Source organism: Chelon labrosus (genome assembly GCF_963514085.1).
Source record: "Chelon labrosus genome assembly, chromosome: 24".
NCBI classification, from domain to species: domain Eukaryota; kingdom Metazoa; phylum Chordata; class Actinopteri; order Mugiliformes; family Mugilidae; genus Chelon; species Chelon labrosus.
Genome location: NC_140357.1, coordinates 2,571,934 through 2,590,975, shown reverse-complemented (window position 1 = coordinate 2,590,975; position 19,042 = coordinate 2,571,934). Strand labels below are relative to the sequence as shown.

The 19,042-nt window shown below is 43.5% G+C and overlaps 1 protein-coding gene across 1 annotated transcript in view; it reads right to left on the bottom strand.

The window, feature by feature from the left end:
• Positions 1–424: 424 nt before the first annotated feature.
• The window catches only part of filip1l (filamin A interacting protein 1-like), a 30,936-nt gene continuing 12,318 nt past the window's right edge, over positions 425–19,042 (bottom strand). Inside the window, exon 3 of the mRNA XM_084574231.1 lies at positions 425–3,818. Within this exon, the coding sequence (XP_084430357.1) occupies positions 962–3,818 (2,857 nt within the window). The 3' untranslated portion in view covers positions 425–961. The remainder of the gene's footprint in view (positions 3,819–19,042) is intronic.

Below are 19,042 nucleotides of genomic sequence, written 5' to 3'. Positions count from 1 at the left end.
GGCTTTTTGTGTGTTACTTACAGCGTCCTTTTAGAAATTGTGTCTCGCTCAAATGTGGAGGATGGTCAAGGTAAACTCAAATAACGGCTGTGATAACCACCGCTTTGTCCTGAGATCCGTCTAGAACAGCAGCTAAATGGTGCCCCACTAAAAGGTTTAAAGGTCCTAAGCAGAGTTTCCATTGTGTCATTTAAGAGTTCACATTACACTGCTTTGAAAGCCTGTGATTTTTAACTCGAGCAAATAAACACATTCGGGACGTGTTTCGTATGTTTCCGTGTCAAGTACGAGCAGAAAGTGTTTTCAGACAACTATTCCATTTTGGGTATCATTTAATGAAGTGTTGACAGTCTTCATGTTCAAATCTGCATACTGGATTGAAATCTTAAATGTTAAAAAGTTCCAACGCATGCATGAAAAATCAAATCAAACAGCTGACTTCTATCTCATGACGTTTGTTTTTAATTTGAACATTCATTCAAAACATGCTGGATTTAGTGAATAAATGAAATTGGCAAGCATGGATGACAAACTAAAACATAACATCTTTCTTTGGCACACTTTAATTCTCAGAAAATCAAACAACTTAATCATAATGCAATACGTGGAATATGAAGTATAAAAACTGGTATGATACATCAGTGTGAATAATCTGACTACATGGCAAAGGTGCCATTGAGTACAATACAGTAAGTGCACATAAATTAAACCTGGTGTTACGTCAGATTAAATCTAAATTTCTAGTGCTTTCAAATGTTTTTTTTTTCTTGTTTTGTTTTTTTTTCATGCAGGCAAACAGTTTTATCACACATAACCAAGCAAACCAACCATTGAAACACATAAATGAAGTAAAACAGACATGTATTAAGGTATAGATTGGGGTGTGAGGGACTACGGTGTTGGGTCTCATGGGCAAGGTTCAGTAACAAAGGATGGGATGGAGGGATTTGGGATTATCAGGTCAGTCGTAAGCATTACTTACTGTAATTTGTGATGGCCTTTGGATTGGGGTGGAGGTGGGCTTAATCATGATGCTACTTGTGATTTTGCTGTTGCCTTTGACGGCGGGAGTACTGCAGTTTGCAAGCACCTGAGTTCTTTGCTCCTGGAGTCCAGGCGAGTGGCATGGGGTCAGCGTTTGTGACGGGGTGCTGATGCTCTGGATGAACGGGCTCCCTAAGTGAATGTGGATCTTGTTGTCCTCTGTGGTGATGACATTTGGCCCCGAGCTGTTGGACCTCTGGACCTGCCAGCTGCTCTGCCTTTCGGGAGTCACGCGGAAGACGGCGTGCCCTCCGACGACCTCCACGGGCTCCGCGGAGTGCGAGCGGTCAGGGGTGCCTGTTGTCACCGAAACAATTTGTATTGGTGACATGGCTCTGTCTGGAGTCACGGAGCCACAAGAGTCTGGGGTCATTGCTCTGGAGTATGTAGCCATGGTGAAAGGTGATAGGGCCCTATCTGGTGAACATGGCTCATCGGACAAAGAGGAACTCTTAGATTTTGTTGTTGGGGAAATGGACTTTGCCGTAGGAGATATGGATGCATTCTGAATGATGGTAATTCTCTGTTTGGGTGGACCTCCGCTGGTGGGTATGACCGCAGTGCTGGTGAATGACTGGGTGTTTTCTGTGGTCGGACTGGTGATCTCGAGCATCGCCGTATTGTGTCCGTGGTCAGGAGTCACTTTTATGTGCAGAGGCTGCCCAGGACTGTGGGTCAGCACAACGTCTCCAGGCTGGACGTGGTTGCCATTCTGCCGAGGCTGCATTTTGCCATTCAGCTGATTGGGGGCGTCTTTGTTTTTGAGCAGCGGCCCCCTCGCTCTCCTCAAGTTGTTGTTCAGATTATTTACATTATTGATGAGCGAAGGGCTGCATTTGGTGAGCTGGAGCTCGTTGCTGTAATTTACATTGTCTTCGGGCTCGCTCTCGTCGTACAACTTCCCGTTCACCACGGCGCGCTCCAGCGGCGCCATTGTCTTGCAGTTGGGAGACATGAGTTCAAGTGGCTCTGTCTGGACTTCCTTGGTGGAAACGTGCAGGTCAGAAAAGCGCCTTCCATTCATCCCTGGGCGGAGGCTTTTGCTGAATCGCCTGTATCTTTCAAGCTCTCGAGTGAGCGTCTCCATTTCCCTGGCCAGCTCTTTATTCCTGACCTCCTGCTGGGTCAGTTTCCTCTGCAGTGTGGAGTGGTCAGTTTTCATGCGGCAGATTGACTCCTCTGTTCCCATGTACTCATGAATTTTCTCCTTCAGAGCTGCAACCTCTCTGGTCAGGTGACTAGACTTTGCCTCCTCCTCTTTCAGGCGTTTGTAGAGAACATGCTCTTGGCTGCACTCTTTCTTTTCAGCCAGCTGGTACTTTGAAAGCTCTTTTCTAGATATTTCCAGCTCCTCCATCATGGCTCTAGCTTTTTCTTGTTCGTTGGTGAATCTTTTCTCCAGTGACTCAAACTCCTCGGTTTTTAACAAATCACCTTCTGCCACCTTCATGTCCTTTAATTTGCGTCGGAGACGTTCAACTTCCTGTGTCAAATCCTTGACTTTGTTGTCTTCTTGTTGGAAGCGGTTAGCAATAGGTGTCTTGATGTGCTCCTCTTTAGCTTTGCTTCTCAGGTATTCTCTCTCTATCGTCTCCAGTGACTGCAGCCGTTTCTTCATCATGTTGATCTTGGACTCCAAATCATTACTTTTCTCCTCCTCAGCTCTCAGCTTTTCCTTCAAGTCGTCCCTTTCCTTTGTGGCGCTGCACATTTTTTCTTCCAGCTCAGCCTTGGATCTCAGTGCTTTCTTGCTCTCCTCAATTAGCTTCTCTGTGACCGTTGTTACTTTGTCTTGTTCAGCCTGAAGTTTGCCAGTGCTGTTCTGAACTCTGTTCTCCATTTGTTTCAGCTTCTCTGCCATCGCCTTCCTCTCATCCACCAGCATGACTGTCAGAGTCTTTAACTTGGTTAGATCTTCCTTCAGCGTCAGCTCCGTCTTTCCCAGTTGGCTCTCTGCAGCCTCCAGTTCTCTGACTCTGACTTTCAAGACTTCCAGCTCACTGGTCACGACCTTTGACACCGTCCTCTCCTTTTCCAAGTTACTTTTGAGGGAGCTGCATTCTTGTTTGCTCCTGCTGAAAGCATCCTCTAGCTTTTCCAAATCCATAATTCTGTGATTCAGTTTGTCAACTTCAGCTTTCAGGCACCTGCTTTGGTTGGCCTCCTTCTCCAGTTTCTTGTTGAGGTCCCTGCAGTGGTCCTCCATTCTGATCAACTCTTCATCCTTTCCCTCCATTTCCAATACCCGCTTCCGTAACTCTTCAAGCTCAGACATGAGGCTGGAGTTTCCACACTCTCCACGGCTGATTTTGTCTCGGAGCTCCTGCAGCTCCTCCTCAGCCCTGCGCAGGGTCTTGTTGGTCTCCTCCAGCTCATCAAGCTGCCTGCTGAGAGCTGACAGCTTCTGGCGCAGCTGCCTGTTTTGGGCATCCTCGCTTGTCAGTTTGGCAGTCATGGCCTCTTGTTCCTGGTGGTATCGACTGGCTTGGTCACGCAGCTCAGCCTCCAAGCGAATGACCTTTTGCTCCTCTTCCTGCAGACGGGCATTCGCTGAGCTCAGCTCCTCCTGGGCTTGTGATGAACCGGCACTCAGTTCTTGGACCTTTGCCGTTTGTTGACTCAGTTGCTCAGTGAGACGTTGTTGTTCATCCACAACCATCAACGCAAATGACTTGAGTTTCGTCAGCTCCTCCTTTAGGCTTGCAACCTTTTTGCTGTTCTCTTCGTCTTTTCGTTCTTGGTAGGCCTTTTCCTGATCAATTAACAGCTTTAACCTGCAAAGAGAATGACAAGGCAAACGTGAACTTAGAGAAATTTGATTCAAAATGATAAAACATTTTACTGCAGTTGGATTTTCTCTTAGTTGCATCACATTTATCATACTTTACATTTCTTTGTATTTTATCCATGGATTTTCCAGCGAGTAGAGAATCCTAGAATGTCAGTCTTTTTTATATATATATATATTATATATGAAAGGTGCTTAAGAAACTCCCCTGCTGTCAATACCCATAGGGCCCACTTTTCAGAGCACTGACACATCATAAACACTGTTATTTTCCCTGCAATTCTAAGGAGGACTAAAGGTTTTATGTCATGGAAAATTTAACACATCATAAAAAAAGCATTACGTTAGGTTTGTAGACTAAAATACCTGTGGTTAGTTTTTTTTGTTCCCTTGTTGCCAGCTAATTTTCATATGGTTTGGAAACCTGAGTTACTTCTGTAAATACTGGTCCTCGACTTTAACAATCATTGGATTTCTGAAAGTTTCCACAGCGGTTAAAGACCTCTGTGAAATTAGGTGAGAACACGGACACCAAGCCAAATATTGACCTCTTAAAACAATCATCTCACCAGATAATGTGACGTGCACAAGGACGTTTCTGACCCAGATACAATGTGTTCAAGTGGTTGCCGTGCTCATGGACTGCATGAGAGGGAACAAAATTGCACAAGAGTGAGTCAACGTATAAATAAAAGGGTCAGTCCTTGAGAATGGATAAGGAGGACACTCGATCTAACGTCAAGCCAGGAAAAACAAGGCTATAAGCAACATTTCTCTTCCAAAAAAGATAAATTATGAAGTCTGATCCCAAAGTTGTCCGTTCCCAATGTAAACCCAAAGTGTGCAAACGATGTCAAGGTGTGTTGTGTGCTGCAGTGCGTAGCCAGGGTCAGGACGTCTGCTGGATGCATGCATCACCAGGCCATAGAGCATATATGCCCAGGGGAAGGGATGTTATGACTGCTGTGTGTGCCGCTGCCAGGCATTTCCACACAGATGGTCCACTGGCATGGAACAATCCTTTAATTAAGGGGTTCCTCTAGTACCAAGCCTCCCCCCCAACACAAAAACCACCACCGACCCTCCCCAGATTTTTTTCTTATACATTTAAAGGAATTCCCCATGCCTCCAAAGCAATTACAGTCCCACAGAGTTTATACAGAAATCCCCCCACGCTTGCACACGCACACTCTCAGGGATCACTAATTCCACACTTGGGCTGTGGGCCGTGATGTAAGTGTGGTGCAGGAGGGTGGGTCGCGTCTCAGCAGTGTGTCATTTCTTCAGGGTGTGCGCGAGCGAGGGGGCAGGCACATGGGTCGCAATTAGACCAAAAAGAAAACCACCCAAAAATATTATTAGCTATTCATTATTAGTGTGGTTCAAGCGGATTTTTTTTTAATGGCCATGCTTCAAGAAGCAAATAAAGCGTTTCATTCAGTATGAATTATGTTGCAAATAAAAAAAAAAATGCAGTTTCACTCAGGTATAACTGAGTAGTTCTTTTAGCTTTCAGTTTAAAAACAAAGAAGTTCATTTAGTATCATACATTTTACAGGAAAACATTTATTAAAGTGCTAACTTTACCTTTATTACTTGCAAATTGGAACAATTCTATTAATATCAAATACAATTAAATAATGATTTATTATGTTTTACTATAAATACAGCAGTATATAACAGTTCTATTGTATATTTGTACAGGTATTTAATATTTTTTTACTTTAACTTACTTAAGTATCCAACAGCAGTGTGAGCCAAACCCCCCCTAAAACTGCTTTTTAATTTTACACTCTGTTCTAGGTGGTCGGCTTTTTTTTATCCTGGATACTAGCAACATTTTTTTTTAAAATTAAATCCCTCCATGAAAGGAAATGTGTCTAACAGTCCAAGAAACATGCAGGAGTTAAAAAAAAAAAAAAAAAAAAAGGTCTCTTTGTGTGTGCAGAAACACCACGTTGCTTAGCGAAACTCCTTTACAGCGAGCAGCCATCACTCCAGCAAAGTAGCTTGTCGCCTGTAATCACTGTTTACTCAATCTCTTATCTCGGTCCCCGCTGTTTTTCTAGTGCACGTCATCAGCCAAAATAGAAAGAGAAATGTACTTTGGTCCCTAGTAGGGCTGGAAACTCTGAGTATCACTTGTTTTTAAAGTCCTGAACTGGATATCAATCCTGTAGACTGCATGCAAGGGAGGGCACTTTGCATTAATAAAAGCAAATCCTCTTGAGAGGAAAGCAATGAAATCACTTCTAGCCCTTAGCGGGGAATATATTCCTCGTCTGTGCTGCAGAGGAAAACTTCGGTGCAGATCACTTGTCCCTGGACTTCGTCTCATTAAGGACACACACATACTGTAGATGAGTGTAATCGGCCAACTGAGACACATCTGAGACCAGTTCTGTTGCGAGAAATAATTCAGAGCAGGCACGTTATACAGACGAGGCGACAACAGACATTAAGAAACATTATCCTGCTGCTGACCCTCAGCTAATGTCGGAGACTAACCGCACTTTAACGAGTGGCAGTAGCTCAACTGACCAGCTTTCGCCATCCGATATAAGTCAGCTGAAGCCGATGCCATGTGCTTCCAGGGGATGCATAAATAACACAGCTGATCTGTGTAGCATCTGTGCACGGCCCCATAGTGTTTTATTTCAGCATTGTCGGAAAGCAGAACTTTTTCTCCCTTTTTCTTGAAAGTGCATTATTTTAGAGGAATAAATTGTGAAGTGGCGCACATAAAGTTTCATGGCTATCAATATTACAAGGCACCTTACCACCCACTCCGCAGCCCGCTCAACTTTTGCAACCATCACCAGTTTCACTCTGGTTTCCCCTTAAAACGGATGCGTGACCACCGCTGTGGGCTGTTAATGTGTCATGGAAAAAAGGTCTGCACAGAGTGATTTGGTGGGTCAGAGTTCTAAGGTGGACATCTTAACTTTACTGAACTGTTTCTGTCTTTGTTTCAAATATATTTTTCTGCCTAGCTAACATAAAAAAAAAAAAAAAAAAGAACCAGTCGGGAGCAGCCAAGCACACACAGGCGCACGTTACAGCTCTACCAAGGGCTTCCCTCTCTTTAAGTGACTCCTGAAGTTGGAAACTGTTGCTCACCCGCTGCTTGAAAGCGGTGTTACGCGTTCCATATGTCAGGGCGGCTGTGCCGTTTCCTCACCGCAAGTGATTAGATCATGTATGTAGAGACCAATATATCCTGTGCGCACATCTCCCCTTAGCTTGTGGACAGCGGCCTCATGTGTGGAAGAGTTCGAAGGGAGGACGCTGATTGAAGCCGTGCCTGGGCTGTATTTAAAGCTAAGTGATATGCCCCCAGAGTGCAATCAAAAGGTGTAAAATATGGAACTCTGATATTTATTAACTTCCTAGCAGCGGTAATGCGGGTAATAGAGAGATCTGTTACCAAAAGAAAACCTAGGTCAACCTCTCTGAATCTACTTCACTTTTAGGTTAAATTTGCAAAATGTTGAATGCACATTACGGAAAAGACTTTCTTAAAGCTTCAGGTTGCTGTTTTATGCAGTAAAGGTCTACTAATTTCACTGAAATAACGGCTGTTAATGTGAAATATCGATCACTACAACCAAGAAAAGAGGAAAACAGCTAAATCCATCTAAGTTATCATTATATCTGCGGTTGTGTCACTTTAGCAGACTCCTAAAGAATCATTTTACCCTCAGATTTTAGCTTCATCTCACTCTAAACAGTTCAAATCTTTGCCCGTGTTTGCATATGAGAGCTCCCAACTCCCCATCTTATCACGATAGCTGCTTCTTTCCATTTTTTAATAAGTCATTAGGATTTGGTTTAAAACCTTCTTCACAAATTTGTAAAAACAAAACTGTTAAATAAACTGCTCGTGAATCTTCCCAGAATAGTGCAAAGATAATTAGATAGGAAAGAAAAAAGTTCTTAAAACATCACTAATGTTCTTTGAAGAACCTCAAACGTAATAAACTCTTAAAAATACACACTAAGAAGATTAAATGATGCGGCTCTGAACATCTGCCTGTCTCCAAGCTGATCATTTTGAAAGTTTCAAGAGTTTTCCTCCTTCAAATACAAAGTTATATTCTCCTACCTGCGCCAAAGGCTTTCCCGGCTTTACTGCCATAAGCTCATTATCTTGCCGTACAACACCAGACCTTCAAGTCTTCCTCTCTCTGTGCGCCTCACTCTCTTAGTAGCTGTAATGTGGGCATTCCTGCAGTCAGACCAAACAATAAGGGATGTGCTCCCTGCCTATGGAGCATTACATCATCAACATGTCCTTATATGGAGCTTTGCCTTTCAGAGCCTCGCAAGAAGGGGGTGTGCTTGCTCGTATGTGTAACTCATGTCTGAGCGCTGGAGCGAGCGTGCCGAAGTAACTGTTTAACCAAAAGACGAGGGAACGGTATTTCTTGACGTATGTAATGTGTGAAATATCTGCCCGCTCTGTCACTGCGCCAGAGGCACGGCAGTAGGCGAAGAGAGACGGGGAGTTCGAGTTACACCGTTTCCTTCTGGCTCATGTCAACTTAAGTCATTTGCTCAGCAAAGAAGGGAGGGGAAAAAATAATCAGCTTGCAGAGTTAATAAGCAAATCTTGGATGAGAATTCGTAATTGAGACGAGTGTTGAAAAACAAGACAAGACATGTAACACATATCTTTCACATGTGAAGTGTTCACGGGCCCGAGAGTCCGAGAGGTTTTGACAGTTTCACCGAAACATTTGTTAGCGATCCTTTTGCTGAATAAAATCGAGGTGCCACTAGCTGCTTTCCAGCTAGCCCGGCTAGTATCAGTGGATGTTTAATCTCACGGAGGAATGCCAGCGCAGCTAAGAAAAAAAAAAAAGGATTTGGTTCCAGACCTATTAGGGTGATGAAAAAAAACATCATGGCTTCTCGCTAAGTAGATTCTTTTTGCGCACACAATGGCAGATTTAGTTACCTAGAAAGCACCTGTTCTTTCAACAAAAATGTCAGTCCGATCTTTATCGAACAAGTACAAAAGTATCAGTGTCATGCAGAATGGGTCATGTTATAGTGGATTAACAGGCAGGCCACCGTTTTTTTAATATAGTTTTTAACAGTTTGGAAGAAAAAAAATCTTCTCTTCATTAAATTTGAAGTTGTAAAAAGGAGACTGATATCTTAGCTTAGCATAAACCTTAGCACAACATGTCTGCATTTACAGTGCTGCCCTATTTTTAAAATTAATACTACTTTGAATCATGTTTGCACACTTTTGTCCGTCATAAAGTTGTGCAAGTTGTTGTTGCACGCGAAATTTTGTGCAGTTCTTAAACCAGTGACATCCGGAAATATACCTGGAAATGTTTGGGATAATCCTGCAGGTGTAATCCTAATCCTAATATTTTTTTTTCTACTTTTACCAAATGAAAGGTCCACACAATCATCCTCTCTGCTTAACAAATCCATTTTAGCAACGGCTGTAACAATAAAAAACACTGGCGTCAGTGTTGCGAGGTTTCTAAATGAGATAGTTTTTCTTAAATGACAGATAAACGCCTTCCATAGGATGCTTAAAGACTGGAAACTAAGGGGGGAAACAGCTGTCCTGGCTCTGCCTGAAGCTATAAAACATCTGCCTACCAGCCCCTCTAAAGCTCACTCATTAACACATCTAATCTTGCTTGTTGAATCTATTCAAAAAAACACATTGCGCTTCTATTTTGGACGCAGCCAGGCTAGCTGTTTATCATTTCTGTGCTCCTAGTTGCTTGGTGAAGTGAGGCCTGCCTAGTTAAATCTCACCTGCGGGTAAACAAGAGGCTTTAAACTAATTGTTCGACAAACAAAACAATGGATGGTCATGCGTGAAGTGTAATCGCAGCTTAAGCTCGCACACATTTCTCTTTATCAGCGGCACATTGTTCACATCACAATGCAGCGGTCTTTAATTCCATTATCAGATTGCTCATAGATTTCTGGTGTATAGCTGGTGGCGATATCCATATTTGAGAAGCCTGAACACCGTGCGTCACCTATTGTCATTTGAGCGGAGAGATTTTTCACTGAGTTTATTGCTGAGCTGTCAGGGTCCGTATTGTTCAGAGAAAAATGCGCCCTGTTTATGCTGACAATAGGACTGGTGACACTGCGTGGCGCACAAACACATGAGCAAAGTGCTTCCTGATAAACACGCTGCGAGAACTTACATGGTGTAAGGTGACAGTGCTTGTCATTCAGTGAGACGGCAAATTACTCACAAGTACGCAGCAGTGTGTTGAAACCTAAATTTGTCGGTATATGCTGCAGGCAAATTCGCTGGAGTTATAAGTGATTCCAGCAGCGTGAGGGAATAACAAGGGCAAGAGTCTTCCTGTCTCCTGCCCACGAAATAAAATATGTCATGGCTTTACAATGGCTGAGGTCACCCTTGCTAAATGTTACGAGCCTTGCCAACGGAGCCGAGGGGAAACAGAGATTTGCAGGGTTAATTTAAAGCAACACTAGGGCAAGATTTTTATGTAAAAATATAACCCTCTTGATGGATACAGCGACACGGGTTAAACACGTTGCAATCGTCATCCAAACTGACTTCATGACCTCTCCTGCCAGCTGAACACTTCAGCTCTATTACAAGCCCATGCCTGTCTATTTTGTACTGTGATTAATGACGCATCAAACTAACAATGATGAAAGGAAACAAGCCTTGTATGTTCACATGTCAGGCTCTGGGTTATGTAAAGCTTCTTGAGACAATTTGGATTGTTGCTGGCGCTGTAATAGATCAAATTGAATTGAACTGAGTCAGCTAGGAACCATCTTCACCAATAAACCCTTGGCCAGCGCCGCGGGCCAAATTTAATTTCGTGTGTTCTCAAATAAAACAAGTTGGTTCGCACGTGGAGTAGACAAGAGTCAGGAAGAAAATAAGAAAATCAAAAGCATGTGGCGCAATAACTTGTGTAAGTTGGAGGTCAATGAATGAGGCTGGATGAAAAAAATGTCTGGATAGCCAGTGCTGCTAGAAGCCAAAGACAAGCATCTCTTTTTGGTGAGGAATACAGTCTTGAACTTGTTATTTATTACGGGAAACAGGGATGAGATAGATTTGTGTTTTAACATGGTTTGGGGATTGTCACTGACAGCTGAAGGCCACGGGAGCATAAATAGACAATGATGATCTCTCTGGTGAGACTGAAGTCCCCTGTCATCTTGAAACTGTGACAACTGGGCTACTAGAGGGTAATATTTCTTGAAGAACTTTAAAATCTTTAATTTTTTGCCACAGTGCCATGAGAAATGAGGCGTCATTTCACACACTTGACTGCAGCAGGATTGATTTCTAAGGAGCAGCTTCTCTGACAAATCGTTTGTCAGTGTAGTAAGCACAATTTAATTTCATGTTTTCTGAAATATACTCAGTTGGTTCATAGCAGAGACTGTAAATATACATAGACAAGGGAGCAGCTCCTCAAAAGTGAAGCCAGAGCAAGTAGAGCTCCCCCTGGTGGCTGGCTGTAGTATAGGTAACAAGCTCCACCCCATCCATGTTAATGGATGGGACTTGGGCCAAACTAAAACACTAAAGCTCACATCAAATAAATTTTTTTCAAGGAAGGTTTCGACCATTTTAGGTAGTTAATATAACGCTGATCCATACTCAAGTGTCATTTTTTTCTGATACGTTTTGTTTTAGTTAGTTATTTGACACTATAGAAACAGGATGTGACATCATGATGACTACCAGTTGCCAGCTGCTCCATGAAGCGGCCCCATAAGACCGTGAGAGTAAGAAATAAATAAATAAATAAATAAATAAATATCCTGTATCCAGGAAACTAGCCAACGTAAGAAAGTGGTGTCGCATTGTCCATATTTATATACAGTCTATGGTGCATACACGGAGGAACATTCGTTAAATAGAAAAGAAGTAAAAACATGTGGTCCAATGACTCGCATAAAATTGGAAGAGATGGTTGTTGGAGGTCAATGAATGAGGCTGTGTGAAAAAGTCGCTAGATAAAATCCAAAGAAAGCAACTCTTTTTGGGCCGAGTCTCAAACAGATTTTCGCGTGTGTGGCTTGTCGCCTGCGTTGTTGACAGCTTAAGGCCGCTAGATTGGAGGCTGGAGGAGTCTGGAACGTAATTAGAGTGACATGCTTGAGCTCTCCGCTGAGACTAAAGTCGCAAATCTGTCTCTCGCTCCTCAAAGAAATTCCTGTGTCCACTTGAAGAGACTTTTTTTCCCGAAACACTCTAAAACTCTTTAAAGTCGAATTTAAATACTTTGCCACAAGGCCATGAGAAATGAGTACCGCAGGATTGATTTCAAACAACTGAAAATATTTCACAATCTGCCGATTCCAACAACTGTCCACCGAGCTCTGGCTTTAAACGATGATGTATTATAGGTTTGTACTCTTTCCCATTTCCCTGCAACAAACAGTTTGTACTCGGAACAAACAATTCGGTCATCCAAAATTAGATTCTATTTCTGGACCTGGACGTATTCTGAGCCCTGAGTACTGTACACTTGAAACAGATGTCGTGGATCAAACGCAAAAGCAGCCCGCACAAACATGTTTGCTGTGACAAGCCTCTGCCAAATGACAAATAGTGGGGGTGATGAAGACGTGTTATGTAACCTCCACGGACGGACCATAGCGAGGACAGAAGAATGTGGAGGTTTGGGATTTGGTTTGGATGAGTAACGTGTGCTGTTGGTTCGGCGAGGCGCTCGTTAAATCCCAAACGGCACCACGGTCTTCCGGCGTTTCAACATGTTCTTAGAGCTCGAACTTCTGGTAAAGAGATGACAAAACGCGAGCTCCACGGCCCAGTCACAGTATAATACATCATCATAATGATATGAGTGGCACAATTTTACTGTTTATTTAACTGTTGTTAAGGAAGAAGTGACAAATAAAAGCCTATTTTTGGAGTTTTTGAGAGTGGAAATCATGCATCTACTCAGTTCCTTTCTACATGGCCCTAGAAAACTTGAGTGAAAACACCAGATTTTAGAGAGAAAACATTTTGGAAAAGTTTGAGCAAATTGAGCATAAAATGAACTCCTTATATCCTATGCTGGCTCCAAAGTTTAACTAATTTTCTGTAAATTACGTTAAAATCTGGCCAGAAGCTTTACTTATTAATTCAAACTGGACTTCTTGGATTGCATTTCATCTTGTTGCTACGTGTTTTTATTAGCCTTCAAACACTTGGCTCCACTGCTGAGCATGATATCCCTGATTTATTCATTAAACAGTCTACAACTAAACATGTGTACAGCTGCTACATGAGCATATTAAATCCATGTGAGTGTGAGCAGGAAAAGACATACACGATATGAGGCGTGACTCTGATAAACCGTTACCGTCCAGACGAGATGGAAACGAGGAGCGCAGTTTTAACCCGTGTGAATGCGTGTCTGTCTGGCGTTGTCTTTTTTTTTTTTTTTTTTTATGCAAGTTAATGATCTGATCCGCCGTCTGCATGCGGCCGAACCAGACGGAGAGAGACAAAGGCACGCAGTCACCTTCTCCACTGATTCTGTGTTATTTCTGGTGCACATCAGACGGGCCGCTGCTCTGCAGCCGTCACGGACGAGGCCTGGTCTTGCCCCGCGCGCTCGGCGCTGTCTGACACACACATGCGATACACACAGCCCAGGGCCTGATTACCTGACATACATACATGACATCATCGGCTTGTAATCAAATCCATATGCTCCCTCCTCCTCCTCCTCCTCCTCTTCCTCTTCCTCTCTCACTAGAATTATCTCTCTTTATCCACACTTTGCCTCCTCTATATTCCTCTTTGGTTTTCTTTGCTTTCCCTCCTCTACTCCACTCTTTCTCCATCTTTGTCCACTACTTCTGTTATTGTTTTCTTTTTTTTTTATGCGTTTCTTGTTTCTGATCTCAGCCCGGGCCTCGGCATCGACTCCGCCGTTAAAATGGAACATGATTTTGACCGCCAGGCTAAGAAATCTCATGTGGACGTTTAGCTGGCCTTTTATGGCCAAAATGGGGTTTTTACGGCCGTTCCCTGGCTCAAGACCTTCCGTTTCTTGTTGTGATGACATGTTGTGGAGTCCAAATAGTTTGTAATTGCTTATTAAACCTGCGTTCCCTCTCTTCTTGTTGTACTACCTTCATGATTTCATCACTTTTTCATTATAGTATCTTTAATATCACCAGCTGGCACACAGTGAAAACCTTGTGGTGCTTCATGTAATGTGGATACCCTTGACCCTCCACTTCTTATTTCCCTCATAGAGTTGTGTAGCAGCAAAGGCACGTCTGCTAACCTTTTACAAAAAATTCCTTAACAGTTTATTGGATGATTATTTTTATTTATTTTTTGTTGAGAAAAAGGTTTCTGCCTTCCTTCCACAGAGGTTTGGACTAATAAAACATATCTCATTTAGTCTTAATTTCATCATTCGGCAGCCTCCTTACAGTAACACAGAACAATCCAATGTGCAAACTGTCGCACACATTTTGCCAAAGACTTTTATTTTCAGTTACGTGTCTCTACCCGTCTCCAAGTTACATAACTAGGATTTCACCTCCTCATGCAACTTCAACACCTTCTCTTCTTCTTCCCCCCCCCCCCTTTCACTTTATATTGGCGCAACGACTTTGACAAACTGCTCGGAGGTGGTGAAGGCGCAACGCGGCCATTTCTCTTCGCTCCTCAACAAATAACCTTTTGTTTTTCTTTCCCCGAGCTCGAGCGATAGGAACAAACCGTTCCCCACGTGTAATCAGGGAAACACGTCATCCCACCATGAAGTGATATAAGATTATGGGCAGGAATCAATCACGCAGCGTCAGATTGAAGGCCTGTAATTTGCAGGCTCGCAACAGCTATTGCCAAACAAAGGCTCGCGCTTGTAGTGGGAATTTAAAAAGGGGCGTGCGCGAGCGCAGCCGCCCGGGCAGACGTGTGACTGCCGCCCTCGATTGGTCCAGCTGATAATCATTACCCCTCCGACATTATGGACTTTGATGTAAATCGCAAACACTTAAGGAGGATGTTGTTTGCACAGACGGGGTGGATTTGAAAGCCCCCGGGGGCTGCACATCAACATCCAGCTATTACACGTGCAGAGTGGCAAGAACTCGGTACCAGCTGGTTTTACATAACGGATCGGGAACTATAGAGGCTGCTAGTCAGGTTGGTGGGAGGTGCAGTTTATGCGGTGGGCCTATTTTAAGAGGAAAAATACTAGTCCTATGAGTATGCTAAACATTAGCCTCACACGAATCTGATATATCACTGCTTCCCCTAGGTTTATGACTTTGAGGGGGCAAATTACTTCTGTTGTGATCTGGTACTATATAGAAAATGCAATTAAATAAAATTAACTTGACCTTCAAGGTGGGCGGGGGTTAACGTTGAGGAAGCAGGGAGCCTCCTTAATATAATTGTATCAGGAACACTGTATATAGCTGTAAACCAGCGCTTTTAAAGTATTTTGATCTTTAGAGCAAGACTTCCGCTGTCCATTGTGCTTCACACCCAACTCTAACAATGACAACAGCTCAACAATGCAGCACGGATCTTATGACTTGGCAGCGTATTCACAAGAAGAAGGGAAGAGACGCACACATGCACACTCTAATCTGTCCAGCTGTCAGGTGAGCAGGGTGGATCTGCCTCCAGACACTCTTTGATGGTTTCCCAATGGATTAGCGCTGATCTCGTGTAGTCCGCAGAGGCGCACGAGAGCCGCTCTGTAATCAGATTTCAAGGGGCCCAGCGCACTCCGCCGAAGACACAAAGCGTCAAGTGTTTACCACCTGTGCAGTTCAGCTTCCATGTGTGTTTTTCACAAATTAATAAGTAGGGGGAAGCTGCCACTTGACTAACAGTGCAACCACTACCTGGGTAATCTCTTAATGTTTGCCTTCCCAGGGGCACCATCCACATCCCGGCCTTACCTCTATCCTAATCAGTGCCTGGGCCTGCAACACAACAAAGGTTGTATTTACACAGTTTGAGATAACGGCACTTAAAGCATTCTGTGCTGAGACTGTGTTTAAGAGGGAGTGTACATCTCAGTGTGACCAGGCATGCGCTGTTATTTGAAGGTCATTCCATTCGAATTAATTTCTCTGAGCTGTGCGAGCATGAGGTCTGCCAGCGGAGGGGAGAGTGGAAATTCTCCAGTCTGTCGTTGGTGCTGCGTGACAAACTCCTACTCATTCTCTGACTTACAAACACTGGTCAGCATCTTTAAACACAGGAAGTGGGTTTCCTAATCTGGTCATCCTTGCACAAATGCATTAATGGGGGGAAAAAAAGTGCGGTCCTCTGTGGAGTACACAAAAAGGACTGTTTGGAGATGAGACGCAACGCAACAAGTTGAGCAAGCAAAGAAAGTACATGTCACTCTTTCAGGTTATTGGGCGAGCTCTTTGTGCTTGAGCTGCTGTGTGGTTATGAGTCTGTGTAAAGCCTTACGAGGCCCGGTGGAGTTTTAGACTTTAACTTTTCACATAACAGAGTGATTCTTAATACTGTTGTTATGTCCCGTTTTCTGATTCCAACACATTTTGAAGGCAATGTTCTCCGTCTTGTATGTTTTGGACAAACAAGTTTGACCCTAAGTTGACCATTAAGTTCAGGTTCCACTAGTTTTGCTTAAGCTAGATGTCCATAATCAGAAGTTCTTGCCGAGAAGGCTGGATTGTGCTAAATGTTTTTGCTACCTCTTTAATTTTTTTTGGCTTTGACACACTGATAAGATGAGGACGTCTGAACCATAAATATGAGATAAGTCTCTGGAAAAGTTTAGCATGAAACATTTAACAGAAATCCAAACCTAAACATCTACATGCTGATGTCACAGTGCAATTGCTCATGTAATCGAGCAAGGAATGTGGCCTGCCTGTGTAGGGTCTTTAACTCTGTAATTATTCAAGTTAGTAGGTCTAACATATTTTCTGTAATCTGGTGCAGTAATTTTCCTACCTACTATCCTCCTCTCACTATCTCTGTGAGTCCATCTGTCCTTCTTGTCTCCGCCGTATCCCTAAAGATGACACACCCCTAAAAAACTCCTACAGATGTCCTCGTCCCTCATTCATCCGAACCCTCTCACAAAAGCCCTGGCTCTGTTCGCTTCCCGAAAACGGAGCGAGGCCTCAGATGACACGCATCGTTTTTCAGAAGTAATGGCTCGGATTAGAGTGATTAGAAATTAATGACGGGTCATTTGTTACATGTGCTTAGGAAATGTTATCAGATTTCAACAAATAAAGACATAGATTGATTATTTATTATAAATCCTTCTGATCATGTCCTTCCTTTTTCAACACGGACTGACTCAAGTTTAACTGGAGACATACAGTTAGCTTTGCAGTGCTACTGATGTTAAATGTGACCTTTCCTGTATTGTACCACTACCTATTACAACGACTTCCTTAATGTGGTTTATTGGAAGTGCAGTGTCTCCCTTTCACCCTCTCTTCCTGTATATCCTTCCCTTCCTTGCCGTCCCCTCCGTCCTCCTTTCCTCCCTCTCATCTTGTCCTCCTCAGCATTTCCATCCCATCCAGCCAGCTGCATGCTCGCTCTGGACCCTCCCACTCGCTGCTCACCCCTTTGTGTTCAGGAGGAATGCAAATGATAGTCATTCGGGTCGCGGGGTGTGACGCTGGAATTTACTTTAGCGGTGCGCTGCTACGGTGGAGTGAGCGTTTGCGTGGTTGCGCTAAGGTGACGTCACTCCTCCCCTCCCAGAGTGATCAGAGGGGACGAGACCCTCTCTGGACGGCGGTTTAGCGTCCTCTCTCTATTGTCTGCTCACTTCCTGTTTGGGCTTTCATTATCCCAATTACTTGGCAGCGTGCCTCAAATTGTCTCTGAGTTAAAGTGATGAGAAGCAAACTGAGGTCGCCACATCATCGCTTGAGATTCTCATTGTGTGCCGTCCCCACATCTGTGTCTGTTGTCTCAAGTGGCAGTGCGTCATCTTTTAGAGACTTTACAAATGATTATCACGGGGGGAATGGATTTTATTTAATTTAGTTGTTGACTGGTGCACACAGCTGGATGTAATCCCTTGTAGAATCAGTTGATGTTTGAGGTTTAACACACACTAAAGAGCTACTTTTTATCTGTCACACACCGTGTCTTGTATTTTGTTAATTACACTCGTAAAATAAAGTTGCCTTGCGCCGTCATTGCAGCCATAGGACAGTTTATTTGGACACATGTTATCACTGCTATAAATGTTCTTTGTAGTAAAAATACGAGTTGTTATTGGGAACAAAGATTTGCCGGGAGGGTTGAGAACTGAAGTCAAAATGGGATTTGCTCAGAAAACGACGAGATTAAGACGGATTTTGGTTCTAAGCAAAGGCTTGACTGTAACCTGGGCAAATGTTGTTGGGAGTATTAATATTTGTCCACTGGTGTGTACCCTTCCCAGGACAAGCGGGTTACATAAGATGAATGAATGAATGAATGAATGGTGTGTTTGTGTCAGTTCTACTTGCCGTTGGGTTTCTGAGCCACTGCCTTGAGTTTCTAAAACTGAACGGATCATATTAGAGTCGAAGCTAATACTTAATTTTACTGAAATCTGTGAGAAGATGTTGGCGTGGTCTTCTTCCACACGTTGCGTAGCTCATGTTGCGGGTAGGTTTGGGGTAAATTAAACCACATATACTTGAAGTATAAGTTCGTATAGCAAGTAGTGAAAACCAGACTGTAGTCTTACCCAAGCATTTTTGTTTCAGATAGTGTTGAATGCCACTAACAAACAGTTGATAAAAGCAGTTTTATCCAGGACTACGTGCCCTGCCCTCTATAAAATTCAAAACCCCTCAGGAAGTATAGTAGAGAGGGACTGTTGTACAGTACAGCCATGGTGCATTCAAGTCTCTCGGCTGCATTAGACTCCCCGTGGCAGAAAAACACTTACAATGTTGATGAAGTGCACCGGTGGGATGCCTAGGAGCGGCCTGAGACGCCGGGATCAGCAGCGTTATTAATGAAGAGCCTGAACGCTGGATTTTAGCCGTCTCTGTTCAGGGGTGATGTCACCGTCTGGATAGACACGACTAGTCTCACCTCAGTGACTGAACACAACAGATGGCTCGCATCTGGAGGGATTCCAGAGAGGCATTTTAGCAGCGAGGGTTACAAGGCTGAGCTTTTGTCCACTGACGTCGCGCGATGATAAGGATTGATGGTGATTTTTATTTTCT